General features: G+C 34.9%; 2 protein-coding genes across 2 annotated transcripts in view; one reads left to right on the forward strand and one right to left on the reverse strand.

Annotated features, from left to right (window-relative positions):
* LOC144848882 (apoptosis inhibitor 5-like) overlaps window positions 1–12,696 on the reverse strand; it is a 101,476-nt gene extending 88,780 nt beyond the window's left edge. Inside the window, exons 1-2 of the mRNA XM_078705833.1 lie at window positions 12,651–12,696; window positions 12,257–12,405 (exon numbers count right to left, since the gene is read on the reverse strand). Of these exons, the coding sequence (XP_078561959.1) occupies window positions 12,257–12,405; window positions 12,651–12,696 (195 nt within the window). The remainder of the gene's footprint in view (window positions 1–12,256; window positions 12,406–12,650) is intronic.
* Window positions 12,697–14,873: 2,177 nt separating this feature from the next.
* Window positions 14,874–16,646, forward strand: LOC144848883 (uncharacterized). Its single transcript, XM_078705834.1, has one exon. The coding sequence runs from the start codon at window positions 14,874–14,876 to the stop codon at window positions 16,644–16,646; it is 1,773 nt and encodes a 590-aa protein (XP_078561960.1).
* Window positions 16,647–17,554: the final 908 nt, after the last annotated feature.

Genomic DNA, 17,554 nt, shown 5'->3' on the forward strand with positions numbered 1-17,554 from the left:
TCAAAGTTAACAGAATGTACAGAATGAAGAATGGCAACATAGCATTCAGTGATGTTGGTAATACATGCATTCAAGTATGCGATGTGAATGGTCATGTTTTCAAATGCATTGGTAAGGGTGTATTGAAGAATACATGGGGTATTCAAATAGATGAGGTAACTAATGTTATATATGTAGCAGATGCAGGAAATGGATGTGTGTTCATGTTTGACATTAATAGTGGTAAGAAGTTGAAGAAGATTGGTTCACAAAATGAAGAACATGAATACCTTGATGTTGCACTTACAAAAGCAGGGAAAGTACTTATAGCAGATAAAACAAACCACCAAGTATTATTGTATGATGACAAGGACAAGTCACTGAAAGTACTCATCAGTAGAGGAGGTGAGGATGGTAAGGTGATGTTACCAGGTGGAGTTGTAGTTGATGAGGATGATAACATCATCATAGCAAGTATTGACAAACTACAACTATTCAGTAGTGATGGACATTTTATCAAAAGAATTGATAAACAAGAAGATGGAATTAGTGTACCACTTCAGTTATGTATCATTTCTCATAACCCATGTATGGTTGCTGTAGCAAATTACAGTGAAAAAACAATCAAAATATTTAATTATTGATGTATAAAATATATCATTACATTAAAGAAACAAAGTTGAATGAAAGATCAATTACATTAAATCAAAATTATTTATTAATTAGTTTATTACACAAAGCTTAAATATTTAAAAACAATCTTCAAAATAAATTGGAAATTTTAAAACTCAAAATAACCAATATCTATTTTTAAAATTTCATATGAGGCGAAACTTATGATGGTTGAATTCCTTGTATTTTATAACTTTAATATCATTTGAACTAATGTTATAATTATGTCATCATTGAAAAATAAATGCTTTTTTGAGTTGTTTTTTTTTGTGTGTATATATTTAGTATTTTTAGAATAAGCCCAATTTGAACTAGATTTGAACTCGTCACTACGGACGAGTTAGGTTATCCGCAGCGCAAACGCCACGTGCACGTCATACGTTAGAATATTACGCGCAGAAAAACGATCATGCCATTGGAAAAATGTTAGTGCGCTCTCTATTTTGTGTCACGTCTAAGTATATACAGTACACTATATACTGTATACGTACTACATACAGTGCAGTATAGGTGAAAATAAGTGACCAAAGTTTTTGACGCTTTTGCACATGATGACGTCATAACAATTTTAAAAATTGTAAATCATGCGAAAAATAATTGATTGACCTAGACAATATAAAAAAATGGAGGGAAATGGAATATGGATAAGTGGAGATGCGCTCTATTTAATGTGATGAGCTATGACGAAAGATACAAAAATCCTATATTTTATATTCGAGTGGCCATACGATGACGTCATAATGTCCGTTTAGCCATATTGATTCATGATTCGATATTTACAACTCATCTACTTCCAGAATATGTAATTTTAAAAAAAGTTCACCAAGTAGTTTAAAATCTATGACTGTTTAAAAAAAGGCATAATTTTGACGAATTTTTGAATATTTTCATCAAAAACGCGCGCAAATTGTCCAATTCGACGTGCTCGTATGACGTTAAATTATGTCGGAATTGTTTAAAAGTTGGTAAAATTACTAGAAAAGGCTGAAAAAACTAAAATCACGCAAAAAAATCTGTTTTTAACGCTACGTGCGCACCGCGCGCGTAATTTTTTGCGCGCACGTGGGAATTTTTGACATGCTTAAAATGACATGAAACGCGTAGAAAGTTGATTAGAAATTGATTTTTCGCATTTTGAAATTTTAAACGCGCGTGCGCACGTAACTTTCTATAAAACATGCCATTTTTAATCCATAGAAAGTTTGCCCTTGACATGACTTAAATTTTCACCTAGTGTCAATACAAAATGACTTTTGGTTTTTAATCTATGATCAATCATTGAAATTCATAAAATCGCGCGTAAGTCACGTTGCGCAACTCTAAAATCATAAAACAAAGTGTCTTGCACATCTACAGTTAGAGGTCAATCTTCTGACAAAGTTATATAATCTTATGTTAGCAAGAATTAGAGATATGCTGCCAACAAAATTCTGGGAAAGAAAGAAGAATATAGAAAAAAAAAAAAAAAAGAAAAAAAAAGATCCTGACAATAACAAGGGGTTATCCGCCAAGTGCGGATAACCAATTATTGTATATAATATATGTTACACTTGTAGGCAAAGGCAGTTTTTGTTTTTCTAGTTTTAAATCATTAAATACAACATTATTCTTATTTTAGCAAGTAATCATACTGTTGATGTCTATGGTATTAATGGAAGTAGATTGTACCTTAAGTGATTGTCGGAGACTGAAATTATATTACTATTATTTTGTTACTTTTATTGAGAATGATTCTATTCAATTTATTCATATTTTACACTTAAATAATTATTTTGATTGGAACTACTTTATTATTATAGAATGTTTGCTTTTGTGATTTTGTACGTATGCGCATTAATATTTAGGTAGCGTCGATGTTATAAGGTTGTGGGGCGAGCAATTACCTCGTGGGAGTTGACATAAAAGCTCGAGGAGGATAAGCTGTGTTAAAAAGAGTTTAAAGATTGTTAGTTTGTTATTTTTTGCGAAGAAAACCACTTTAATTATGGTTGGTGTTACTGGAATTTGCAGACTGCAGTAAATTGAGCTGATTTGAGAGCAACTTGTTTTTAATTGTAACTATACTAAGCTGTGTTAGTGTTACAGGAGGGCATTGCAGGGGTGTGTGTTTTACTCTGTTTAATAATTCACGTTCGATGATTTACGGTCCAGTTATAATAAACGTCTTACAACGTAAATACAGAACAGAGTACAAGGTTCATTCTTTTGTTCTTTGTGTGTGGCCCACGACATTTTGGTGGCAGCGGTGGGATGAGACTGGATCTATAGACAGAACTGAATTCTAAGAGGAAGCGCGACGAGTGACAATCTGGTGCTGCAAGTTGGTGTGGTACAGAGACTGATTCAGCTTCAACAGAATACCAGACCCCTGAATGCTAGATGACATCAAGATTTTATTGATGGTTTTTTATTGATGCTTGATTTGATTTACATGCTTTTTGTATTGAGATTTTTTTATCACTGTATTTTTTAATTGCTTGTGCATAGTTTCTTCTCCCAACGTAGTATAGCAATGGCAGAAGCAAACAAAATGATACTGGCGCTGACGGCTGCCTTACAAGGTCTGACCACTCAACGTGGACCGCCTCCAGTGAAGTTAAACAAATTCAAGGGTCTTCCGGTAGCTGCTGGAGATCCATCTTTGAAAGAGTGGTTGGACGACTTCAACAGTTATGCAGGGCATTATAACCTGACTGGCGAGGCTAAAGCTAATTCTCTCTTAGCTCATCTTGGTGGAGCAGCCAAGGAAGAGATTATGTGTCACGAGGACGCTATTAGGAAGGATTATGATCTTGCTGTTAGCAAGTTAGAGGTGCTTTTTGTTCAGTCACTTGGTAGAACGTATCATAGTAGGTGTCAGCTAGATGGAGAGTCTCTAGGTGACTACAGCAGAGTGTTAATGAGACTATACCAAAGGATGGTGAAGGCAGTTTCGAATGACGACTAGAGGACTGCTTTGGAGAGCTTGAAAGACAATTCACTTAAAGAACGGTTTTCAAGTGGAGCGAGGGAACCATGGATGCAAAGAGAATTGCGACGCATTGAGATGGCTCACAAAGGGAAAAGCTTCCAGGAAATGAGAGAAGAAGCATTAGAATTCTTTCAACACCAAGAGACGGCAAAACGCAGAGTGCAGGTACATGAGGTGGTAGGAGATCCAAGCCGTGGAGAAATAGAGGCTCTAAAAGTCGAGTTGCAGGCTATGCGAGCTCAGTTAGATAGACAAGCGGCAAATGATCGAAGCGGATACGAGAAGACCAATAGGAAGCCCCTACATGTTATAAGTGCTTAGAAACCAGCCATAGAAAAGAGAATTGTATAGGTTCGTTCAAGTGCCTACATTGCAAGCAAGAAGGCCATCTCAAGAAAGATTGCCCTGTTCTAGCAGCAGCAAATGGAAATCCAGCAGAAGGAATTCCTGGAGTTCCGGTCAGCAGTGTCCATGGAGACGACTCGCAACAGGTTTTGGGATTAGTAGCTAACAGCCCGACAGCAAAAATATCTTTAGCTGGTGTTGAACTAGGCTGCGTAATCGATACTGGAGCGGAGACTTTGCTGATTCCTGTCAATGTGTACGATAGAATGATTAAGGCTAAAGCTGGAGGTAAAGTGCCTGAAGTTACTTACCTAAATATATATGGTGCAAATGGAGAGCCTGTTGAGATTCAAGGGTATGTTGAGTTGCCGATGAAGTACGGGACAGCAGAGTTGATGGGGAGTTTCTTGATCACCAAACGCTGTGCAGGTATGCGAGGAGAGCAATATCCAGTATTGTTGGGCTGTAACATCTTGCGGAAGTTGACTAAGCTGAGTGTTCCTCACCAAGATAGCTTTGCATGGAATTTTGTTCGAAGTCTGCTAAGTTCTTCTGAATCTGAACACCCAGAATCAGTGCAACAAGAAGTTCAAGTAGGACGGTTATAAGTAGCGGCTAAAGTGACGCTTCCTGCTCATAGCATTCGCAGAGTAACTTGTCAAGTGCAGAATGTGACTGGTACTGTGTTGGTAAGCCCTATGGATTCTGAGAATTTGGTTAAAGTGGTAGAAGGATGCGATGCGGTTAAAGATGGTGTTGTTCGAGTAATGATAGAAAACCCTGAAGATAGACAAATTAGTTTGCAGAAAGAACGTATAATCGGTATGGTGTCTTCAGTAAACAGCGAGGAAAGGGTAGATCTAGTGGAAGTAGCAAATGGACTGCAAGTGCATGTGGGAGAGGCGATGGTGTCTCAAGATCATAGAGTATCGGCTGTACCATCCGCTCAAGCTAATATTATGATGAGTGAGGGGGTAGCTCCAGGTCTCAATTTGGACCATTTAGAAGAAGAAATCAAAATTAAAGTCACGAATTGCATCAACAAATATCCCACAGTCTTTTCTACAGGAGTCTATGACGTAGGTAGATGCGATCTAATCCCACACTCTATCAAACTAACTACAGATAAATCGGTACAACAACCTTTCAGACGCATTCATCCGCAGAAAATCCCAGAGGTCAAAGCGATGTTAAATGAGATGGTTAAACAAGAGATTATTCGTCCATCCAAGAGTTCATATGCTAGCCCGATAGTGCTTGTTGCAAAGAAGGATGGGACACTTCGTCTGTGTATAGATTACAGAAAGATTAATGCAGTTACTGTAAAAGATTCATTTCCGCTTCCAAGAATTGACGAAGTTCTAGATATACTGGGAGGAGCAAAGTATTTTCAACGCTTGATCTGGCTCATGGTTATTATCAAGTTACAATGGACGATGTGTCTGTTGATAAGACTTTCCGTGTACCTTGGGGATTATACGAATTTCTGAGAATGCCACAAGGACTGATCAAGTAACTCTGCTAATATATTTCAAAGACTAATGGTTTTTATATTTGCAGACATGAATCTAAATGACCTCGTGTTATATCTTGACGACATATTGATATTTTCCTCTACATTAGAAGAACATATGGCTAGATTGGAGAAGGTGTTAACAAGGCTGTCAGAACATGGATTGAAACTCAAAGGGAAAAAATGTGATCTCCTGCGACAAGAGGTAGAGTATTTGGGACATGTGGTAAGCGATAGTGGTGTGAGGGTGTCTGAAGATAAAGTCAAGAGGATACGAGAGTGGCCAACACGAACATCTGGTAAAGAAGTTAGTTCATTCCTAGGACTTGCCTCTTACTACAGGCGATTTATTCATGGGTTCTCCCAGATAGCGGCACCATTGCATGCATTGGTAGGAAAGTCTAGGAGTAAAACAGACATTCAAGCGAGGAACTTCAAATGGTCTGATGTCGAAGAGAAGGCTTTTCAACAGTTAAAGGATATGCTGAGCTCTACACCCGTATTGGTTTACCCAGATTTTCAAGACTTTGTACTCGAGGTGGATGCGTCCTTCCAGGGTCTTGGAGCGTGCTTGATGCAATCAGACACCCAAGGTAAACTGCATCCAATAGCTTACGCAAGTAGAGGACTTAGAGGGGCTGAAAGAAATTACAGTGACCTGTCGAGTTTCAAAGTCGAATTACTTGCCCTAAAGTGGGCGGTGACAGAAAAGTTTAGCTCGTATTTACTTGGCTGCAAGTGCACTGTATACACCGATCACAATCCACTTGTTCACCTGGAGACAGCAAGATTGGGAGCGACTGAACATCGCTGGGTTGCACAGCTGGCAACGTTCCACTTGGATATCAAGTATAAACCTGTTAAAGAGAATAAGTGTGCCGATCTGTTCCAGTTAGCGAGATGGTCAGCGGAATACTCGGAAGTTTACCCAAACTAGAGTTAGATGCTGTTGTAGTCGAAAGAATTAGTGTGAGTCGTCCAGCTGTGTTTCCTTCCTATAGCGATCTACAACTCTACCAATTTCAGTGTGAGTCGTCTGAGCTTAGAGAGGTATTGAAAATGAAAGTTGAAGGATGGGAACCGGGCTGCGAGTTTGATAAGTCTATCGATGGGCTAGCAAGCTGGTTAAAGCAGTGGAACAACCTAAAGCTAATAGACGGAATCTTATATAGAGTGGGTAGAGATGAGGTACACGGAGATGTCAATCAATATGCCGTTCCAGTTAGTATGAGGAGTACCATATTAGATATGTTACATGACCAATGGGGACATCAGGGGATAACGAGAACACTCAAATTACTCTATGCGAGATGTTACTGGCCAGGCGCAAAAACTGCTGTAAAACAACATATCAAAAAGTGCTTTCGACGTACGGTAAGCAAGAGTCAAGTACCTGCTGTTCGCCCGCCGCTGCGACATCTGTTAGCCTTTTAACCGCTGGAATTGTTGGCTGTTGACTTTTTAAAGCTAGACAAGGGGAGAGGCAGAGTGGAAGACGTATTGGTAATGACAGATGCTTTCACCAAATTTGCCATAGCTGTTCCATGCCGAGATCAGACTGCAAGAAGCGTAGCCGTAGCCTTAAGAGACGGGTGGTTTTGCTATTATGGTGTGCCAGATCGCATACACTCTGATCAAGGCAAGAACTTTGAGAGTTCCTTAATTAAAGAACTATGCCTACTGTATGGAATCAACAAATCGCGTACTTCTGGATATCATCCAGCTGGCAATGGGCAGACCGAACGCTTTAATAAAACTTTATGTGCTCTGCTGAGGTCCATAAAACCTGCTGAAAAGAGAAGATGGCCTGACGTGATTTCGCATGTTGTATTCATGTACAATAGTACGCCGCATCGAGTAACTGGGGTAACACCGTACTTTTTGATGATGGGTCGTCACCCTAAACTTCCTATTGACCAATTTTTAAATTCTACAAATGCAGATTGGAATGAAGATTATGTTCAGACACAACAAGAATCTATGGAGCTTGCGCATGAAGTAGTGAAGCGCCGACTCGTTCTTGCAGCAGAGTCAGAAGAACGGAGACATAGAACGAGTAACTGTGACCCATTTCCTGTGGGTGCTCGAGTGCTGTTAAGAAGAGATCATTTCGAAGGTAGACACAAGCTAGAAGATAAATTTGAGAACATGTCATACATAGTGATAAGTGTAAACGATGAAAAAGATGTATACGAAGTGAGACCTTTCTGTGGTGGCCTGAGTAAGAGGGTCAACCGTAGACGATTGATTGCTGATCCAAGGGAATGTGAAGAGGCGAAGTTGGTCGAGCCAGAGATCCCTAATGCTGTACCTGAAAATTCTTTAGATACAGTTTCTGAGGATTCATCAGAGGACTCATCGGAAGATGAAGATGATGTTTGGGTACAGTTTGGAAACATCCAGATACCCCAACCTGTTCGTAGGTCGTCTCGAAAAAGCAAGGGACAACATAGTAACGTGAACCATCTTCCGCAACCTGCCAGATTATAACTTTTTTTGTCTTTCGGGTCGAAAGGGAATCAGCGAGGAAGATGTCGGAGACTGAAATTATATTACTATTATTTTGTTACTTTTATTGGGAATGATTCTATTCAATTTATTCATATTTTACGCGCATTAATATTTAGGTAGCGTCGATGTTATAAGGTTGTGGGGCGAGCAATTACCTCGTGGGAGTTGACATAAAAGCTCGATGAGGAAAGCTGTGTTAAAAAGAGTTTAAAGATTGTTAGTTTGTTATTTTTTGCGAAGAAAACCACTTTAATTATGGTTGGTGTTACTGGCATTTGCAGACTGCAGTAAATTGAGCTGATTTGAGAGCAACTTGTTTTTAATTGTAACTATACTAAGCTGTGTTAGTGTTACAGGAGGGCATTGCAGGGGTGTGTGTTTTAGTCTGTTTAATAATTCACGTTCGATGATTTACGGTCCAGTTATAATAAACGTCTTACAACGTAAATACAGAACAGAGTACGAGGTTCATTCTTTTGTTCTTTGTGTGTAGCCCACGACATGATCACATACTGTATATAGTAATCTGTACTACCTTGTATAATATTATACAAATAATGAATATAAAAAAACATTTATTATTTGTTTTACATAACATCTAAATAGATTCAGATTGTAAAATGTAGGCATAGGCCTACCATTTGATTAAAGATGTATTGTCCCTTGAAACACAAAAAAATGAAGGTCAAAATTTTCTAAATCTAAATTGGCCATATCAAAGTAATATTAAAGTTATTCACTTTAAGTCGAAAATTCGAGCCAAAAGCAACAAGTTTACGTAATTAACAGGTAAATTAGTTTGATTACATTTCGTCTGGAAAATCGTCGCGAGCAAAAGTAAACAAAGATTTCAAACCACGAGTACGCATTATGCATATGCTAATTAGGATTGTTTACAACTCGTCACGGTTGAGAAGGTATTTTCACACAGATCGTGATGAAGTTTTATGATTATGCATACAGAGTAGCCAAACAAGCGCGTTTCATTATGGGGTATGTTTTGATCGAAAACTTTGACTGGAAGTCAGAGTTATTTTTTTAACAAAAAAACGTCTGTATTTCAGTTAAATGATTTTTTTTTCGACAAATTTTTGGTGATAGTTAATAACTATTATGATACTTCAAAATGACCCACCTTTTTTCGAAATCTGTTATTTTTAATTTTTTTGGAATTTGTCAAGGACAATAGGCCTAGGCCTACATCTTTAAAATTGATTGAAACAGAAACATTTGATTCTTAATAATATATTAAATATTATATTTATTTTGATTTTATAAACACACCTACTGTAATGTATGTCAACAAACGACCAAGCAATCATAGGCCTAGCAAGACTAATGCGCCTAGGTCTAGCCTAATACTACAGTAACAAGCCTAGGCCTAGCTGCTCTAAAAAGGCAGCAATACCATTACGAAACTTCGACAGGCAACTGGAACTTATCTAGGCTAATTCTGTTTTTTTCAACGAGTCCACATCTTGTAGAGATGTTCCCATTAATTAATCAAAATCATACAAACGATCTAAAGCTAATTTAAATGCCTTTTTTGGTGTTATATAAAAAGTGATCACATAATGTATATAGTAATCTGTACTACCTAGTATAATATAAAGTGATCACATACTGCATATAGTAATCTGTACTACCTAGTATAATATAAAGTGATCACATACTGTATATAGTAATCTGTACTACCTAGTATAATATAAAGTGATCACATACTGTATATAGTAATCTGTACTACCTAGTATAATATAAAGTGATCACATACTGTATATAGTAATCTGTACTACTTAGTATAATATAAAGTGATCACATACTGTATATAGTAAACTGTACTACTTAGTATAATATAAAGTGATCACCGTACTGTATTATAGTAATCTGTACTACCTAGTATAATATAAAGTGATCACATACTGTGTATAGTGATCTGTACTACCTAGTATAATATAAAGTGATCACATACTGTATATAGTAATCTGTACTACCTAGTATAATATAAAGTGATCACATACTGTATATAGTAATCTGTACTACCTTGTATAATAAAAAGTGATCACATACTGTATATAGTAATCTGTACTACCTAGTATAATATAAAGTGATCACATACTGTATATAGTAATCTGTACTACCTAGTATAATATAAAGTGATCACATACTGTATATAGTAATCTGTACTACCTTGTATAATAAAAAGTGATCACATACTGTATATAGTAATCTGTACTACCTAGTATAATATAAAGTGATCACCGTACTGTATATAGTAATCTGTACTACCTTGTATAATATAAAGTGATCACCGTACTGTATATAGTAAACTGTACTACCTAGTATAATATAAAGTAATCACATACTGTATATAGTAATCTGTACTACTTAGTATAATATAAAGTGATCACATACTGTATATAGTAATCTGTACTACCTAGTATAATATAAAGTGATCACATACTGCATATAGCAATCTGTACTACTAGTAATATTAATTGTTTTAAAGCAAATGTAAAATTAAAGCATTTGAATGTTTTTTGCATACAGGTCTAATTGAATGATTTATTTAACCCTTGTGTTTCTAGAGTAATACCCTTTTCACATCTGCAAAATGTAACAACTTGTAACCAAGTTTGCAGAGTGTGAGGAAATTTTTTTTAGAAAAAGGCCTTTCCTTTTCTTCCGAGATGTCTCGAGATTTTACTGCGCACGTGTCGCCCTGGAATTTAACTGACCAATCACAGTACGCTAAGAATTAAATAGCGCCCCCAGCTACGCAATTACAATACTTTCCCGAGATTACTCGGGGTTTGCATATGTGTATATGAAAGCATAAATCGGGAGATCAAACCTGGTAATTTACGCAGGTGTAATTTACGCAGGTGTGAAATAATATATATTATATACCGGCACATTTCAATTCACTGCATCTGATTGGATAATCGCCAATCTATAGTTATTGCCATGCCCCGAACTACACCCCTCCGCTAAATTTTCACAGGCCTCTATATAAACTTTGTATAATCTTTGCAGATTTCAATGGGGCTATTTTAAATTTTATTGCATGTTGATTTAACTTTAAATAGTTAAGTTTAACCAGGTTAATTGAACTTAAAACTATTCATATTACAGTTGAACCTCCCGTAAGTGGCCACCCTCGAGACCGGGAAAAGTGGCCGCTTACAGGAGGTGACCGCTTACGGGAGGTTTATTTATTTTATTCAATTTTCAGGCTCAAAAACATATAAAACAAGACAGCGGTGCAGCACCCTGAGGATTGCCATGAGTGCAAAGCACTATCAAGATGGCTCTCCATATACTGCACTTGAACATGTAGAAGTAAACAATAAAAATACAAAGATATAAAAATTGAAAAATTGCGTAGCATCAAATTGAATAATCATTAAAATTGATTAAAATATTATTTACAGATAAAAATGTTTTTTAAAGAGAAAAAAAATTGAAAATTTAAAGTTGCTTGACATAAAACCGGAGAGCTGTCACAAATGTGTTAAAACTAAATAAAGAATGTTCTCTAATATAATTAGGTTCTGCCGATAGAGGGCCAAAATCATGTATTATGGCTGTGCACGATATTTTTTGTCGTTATTTCGTGCACTTATTAGATAGGAAGAACAAACATGCCTTTGAAAGTGCGGCCGTTAAGGGAGGTGGCCGCTCACGGAGGTTTAACTGTATTGAAATAAAAGAATTGCACTTACTGAAAAAAATGACAGGGCCTGTTTTATACACTGGGTCAACTTGTCAACACAATCTGGATCAGATGGCTAAAAACAGAACATTAAGTTTATTATAATTTTACACATTATTATATATTATTATTACAAAAATAGTGACTTTAAAGAATGATAATGAGGATGATAATTACCGAGGATAGGTATTGCCTTTAAATAAAACTGGGTAGAAGAAACTTAAATTAAACTTCACAGGCTATGTAGAAGCAACTAATTCCTTACTAGTAGAAGAACTGTAGGCTTGGAACTGTATTCCTATGGGTACAAAAATAAAATCTTTTACCACAAAATCTGCTTTAAGATCTGCTTGTTCAATGGCAATGTTCACCAGCTGTTGACGACCAAGAAGGGTCTGCATCGTTGATAAACTTGATAAAAGCTTCATAAAGACTACAACTCATCACCATAACATCATGTAAGATCTATCCAAAAAAAAACAATTAGTAAAGACAGAAACATTAACATTTGAGTAACTACATTGCACCCCTAGGAGTTAAAACAGGAACTTACTTCTTTTGATTTTTCAGTGATTTGTTCTTCAACATCTTTTGTTATTATATCTGGTCCTAAATATTTGACCTTTGTACTCAAGAACTTGATGACACGGTCACGAACAAGATCTCCCGATTGAATTTGGGCAAGTAGTCCTTCTAAAGCACCTGCTCAAAATCATAGCATTTATTATAAAATATGAATATTTAAACCAATAGATGCACACATCATCTAATTTCAACTACCACTACCATGTGCACTTGTTTGTGTTCATTTCAAGACCGAAAGCAGCTGTAGTTTTATCATACTAATGAAGATGCGTTAAACGTGTCAAAAATTCAAGTTTATTTTTAAAGTTCAAGTTTGTTAAGAATTTTTGTAATATCAGCCATCAACGTTTGTCAATTTTTACTGGAGAAACCAGGACAAATTATTTTCTGGACCATGTACACAGACATTTAGATATTAAACCTTATTCAATTTTAATACTTAATTTTGTAGTGAGGGTCATCTCCTATTTTACAAAATTACTTTAAATTAGAGTGAGGATTGTAACTTAACAAGCCAGCCATGAGATTCACAGAAATCACGATGTAATTTCAGTTTTTAATTTTAAATCTTTTAAGCACAATGGTATTCTTAGAATAGAAACTAAAATAAAAATGAACCATAAATAATATTGAGTTTAAAATGTTCTGATTATAATGCTGATCCTACATTCATAAACCAATAAAACTGAACTATGTTATCGACTTTATTTTCAAAACATAAAAAGGAATTATCACAAATAATTTAGAAAAATTATTACATTATTGAGGATTACTTTGAGTGTTTACTCATTGCAAAAAACATGAAAACCAAAAAAAAAAACTATGTTGCTTGCGTGTACAGTACTTACTATCATCATACAGACTTGAATATAAGCCCACCACCTGAATAAGGTTTCGCGCAGGCTTATATGGGCAACACTTCTGCAGAAGCTACCTCCAAATTTACCTTTCAACAAAATAGAATTCCATCACCTCTTAAAGCGAAAACTCAAGCTAAATAAAAAAAGTTAAGTATAAACTAAATTCTGAATAAAATAATATGTTTCTCATTCTGCTGTTTCCAAAAACAAAGTTCTAAGGTTAAAAAAAACTAAAGCTACTAACGCAAACAATTCACTTACCGCCAAACTTGTTTTCTTCAGTGTATCTTCATGTGCAATATAAAGAATGAAAAATAATCTTACAAAATTCGAGTTATATCTCGCTCTTCGAGGAGAAAGGCTATTTCAGTTTATCCAGGTAAGCTAGGCACAAAATAAAACACTACACTTTAGTATCAGGTGCTGGGATTCCTTGCATCTACTTACTAGAATCAGCAACGATGACAATGATTTTAATATACCTACCATGCCTTGCAACAGTACAGTATAATTGTTTAAATGTCTTGTCCTTCAAATGCCTACATAAGAGTGTGACTTAATATTACTGGGCCATTTTTTGTTTAGATCAAACACATAATGGAAACATAGTTCCATTTTTTATATTACCAGGAAGCTTTTGCAAAGGTCTCTAGGCCTAGCCTTGTGTACAATTGTTTCTGTCCATAAACCTCTCCATAGTCTTTAAGGGTGTATACATCTACCTACCTTTAGTGTCTTTATTTTTGGTTCAAATGTTTTATTTACTCAATAACTAATATGATATATTTATAGTTATACTGTAATAATTTTAAAATTCCTACCCTGTCTGTTTACTATAGGATGAATGTAGATTATTTAAAAACTTTAATATTATAAATATAAAATGCACAAACAAAGTAGCCCACTATGTACAAACATTGCTATACAAACAATACAACAAACTAATTAAACTAAAGAGAAGGTAAAGGTATTTATTTTGGTCTTCAAACTTAACTTAGAGAGATTCGATCCCATGCCTATCACAAACTAGTACAATATTATCATTACAGAACTGGCGTTTTAACACGTATTGAACTGTGATACATGTATATGTATTGATAATTATTTAACATGGTAAAGTGAACAATTATAATCACATTGAAGTTTGAAAATCATTAACAAACAAACTATGGTGTGTTTCTATTGTGATGGATTGATTTAGTTAAGTGTTTTGCATCCCAGATTTTGAAATAATCACACCTACAGTAGTTTAGAATACTGCTCTGGACATATATTTTTAACGCAGAAAAACCAACTTTACAACATTTCATTATTGGGAAAGTTAGTTTGAATTCTTGTAACTATACCATTTGAATACAGTACAAGGTATTTACATATGCTTTTTTATGGATTTAATTTGTATACAAGTCTCATATACAAACAACCATGATACTGTAGATGGACTTAGTTAGACGTACAGTACTTAGGCATGGCTGGAATTTGAGAACTAGGTACATGTGTATCCTATTTTATTCTCCAGTCTTGTTTCTGAAATATAATCTAAAATATGGTGTGGATATTCAGTTAATAAGCAATTGTTATTTAATGCTCCATATTCATCTAAATTACACATAAAATCCTAATGTAATAACTTTTATTGTGTAGGGTAGAAAGTAACATGGTGAGAATATACAGTTCATAATATTATTATTATTAAACAAAATAATTACAAATTACTATTGCAGGATGGCTAGCAAGGATTTAAGTCTACTTGGAGATATAGATGAGAAAGTACTAGAATGTTCTATTTGTAATGGAAGACTAGAAGACCCAAAATCACTTAGCTGCCTTCATAGTTTCTGTCTGAAGTGTTTGAAGAATTGGGTTCAAACCAATGGCAAGCTAACATGCCCTATTTGTCGCAAAGAGTATCCTATTCCAGTAGGAGGGCTTGAAAAACTTGCACCAAATACACTTCTTAACAACCTCTTGGAAACCATCAAACAACATGAAGTAAAAGATGAGGCTAAAGGCACTGCCTCTCTGTGCCCCTCTCATGCTAAACCATTAGAGATGTATTGTACAAAATGTAAAGTACCAATATGCATAAAATGCACTGCAATGGAACATGCCGCAGGAGATGGAAAACATGAACTAATTAACATTGCAACAGCATTTAATACGTTTAAGGAAACATCAGAAGACTTAAAGAAAGCTGCCAATGAATCCATAAGAAGAACAGAAAATGTACTTAAAGTATTGACAAAAAATGCTAAAGAACTAGAAGAAAGTAAAGAGGCAAGTCTCACAGAAATTGATAATCAAGTTCAAGAAATGGTACAAATAATCAAGAAAAAAGGAGACGAAATGAAGAAAAAAGTTGAAGCAAATTATATGGAGGAAAAAAAAGTCAATGACGTACAAATTACAAATTTAACAAAAATCAACTCTGAATTAAACACAATTGTGAGATCCTTACATCAGTTACTAATGAGTGAGCCAGCAACTGCTATGAAATCAAGTGAGATCGTATTAAATAAAATAATGGATGAAATTAATAAATCTGAAGAAATCAAGCAAAAGGACAGCAGACAAATTAACTTCATCAGAAACAAACAGCAAATTGATTTATTGAAAGAAATTTACATTGGAAATGTTACATTCAAACCAGTTATTAGTATTAAAGAAGGGGATATGATGCCCAGGGAAGTATCAAAGTGTGATGACGACATTGGAAATGTTGTATTCAAACCACTTACTATCAAAGTAGAGGATCAGCCTTGGGGAGTAGCAAAGTATGATGATGATTGCTTGCTGGTTTCATTTTGGACAAATAAAATTCATAAGTACAAACAATCAGGAGAAAGAATTAGCAAGATTACACTACCAAGCGGTGTGAGAGTTAACAGAATGTACAGAATGAAGAATGGCAACATAGCATTCAGTGATTGGGGTAATGAATGCATTCAAGTATGCAATGTGAATGGTCATGTGATCAAATCCATTGGTAAGGGTGTATTGAAAGATCCACGTGGTATTCACATAGATGAGGCAACTAATGTTATATATGTACCATATTTGAGAAATGGATTTGTGTTCATGTTTAACATTAATAGTGGTAAGCAGTTGAAGAAGATAGGAACACAAAATGAAGAACATGAATACACTGATGTTGCACTTACAAAAACTGGTAAAGTACTTGTAACAGATAGAGGTAATCATCAAGTATTATTGTATGATGACAAGAACCAGTCACTGAAAGTACTCATCAATAAAGGATATGAAGATGGTAAGGTGTGGTACCCATGTGGAGTTGAAGTTGATGAGGATGATAACATCATCATAGCAAGTTACAAACAACTACAACTATTCAGAAGTGATGGACATTTTATCAAAAGAATTGATAAACAAGAAGATGGAATTAGTGATCCAAAGCAGTTATGTATCATTTCTCATAACCCATGTATGGTGGCTGTAGCAAACTACCTTGACAAGACGATCAAAATATTTAATTATTGAGGTATAAAATATATCATTACAGTAAAGAAACAAAGTTAAACTAGATTTAATTCGTCACTGATGGTTATTTATATGCATTGGTTTAAATAAAGATAATTGATTTTATTATTTCGTTTCGTCTCCCAAGGTGAGACTCGGTCTTGGTACCTTGAATGCTGTATCATTTCTCATAACCGACATATTGTTGCTGTAGCAAATTACAGTGACAACACAATCAAAATATTAAATTATTAATGTATAAAATATATCATTAAAGAAACAAAGTTGAATAAAAGATAAATTAATCCAAATAATCGATTAATTAGTTTATTAATTTATTATCTTAATTACACAAATCTTACAATTTAAAAATAATCTTCAAATAACTTCAACTATTAATAAAGATTTGTTAATTATAAATAAAACCTAAAATATCCAATATTATTTTTTAAATTTCATGAGGCGAAATTTATGATGAATGAATGACTTGTATTTTCTAATATCATTTGAACTATTGTATATATACTATAATTGTGTCATAAAAACAATACATTTTTTTTGAGTTTTGTAAATGTTAACATTGTTGTAGAAAAACTGCAAAAGATATTAGTAAACACAGACAGGAAGAAATCATGAAATAGAAGATAATAAGTCACACTGTTACGTAGGTGTTTGAAGGGACAAGACATTGTGTATACAACTTGTTTGAGCAGTTTTAATCTCATCTTTTATTTGAACAACAGTTATCAACAAATACATGCATACAGGTTTTGGGAAGCACTTCCCATAATCAGTGTGAAGCTATATTACATGGTGCGTTTATTTATACTCATTTGCACCGGTATTTAAATATTATTTTTAGAATAAGCCTAATTTGAATTATTGTATATATGTTACACTTGCAAGCAAAGGCAGTTTTTGTTTTTCTA

The sequence above is a fragment of the Antedon bifida genome, chromosome 7, assembly GCF_963402885.1.
Source record: "Antedon bifida chromosome 7, ecAntBifi1.1, whole genome shotgun sequence".
Taxonomy (NCBI): domain Eukaryota; kingdom Metazoa; phylum Echinodermata; class Crinoidea; order Comatulida; family Antedonidae; genus Antedon; species Antedon bifida.

Coding starts and splice junctions, on each gene's coding strand:
- LOC144848883 (XM_078705834.1), top strand. CDS start 14,874: ATGGCTAGCAAGGATTTAAGTCTACTTGGAGATATAGATGAGAAAGTA.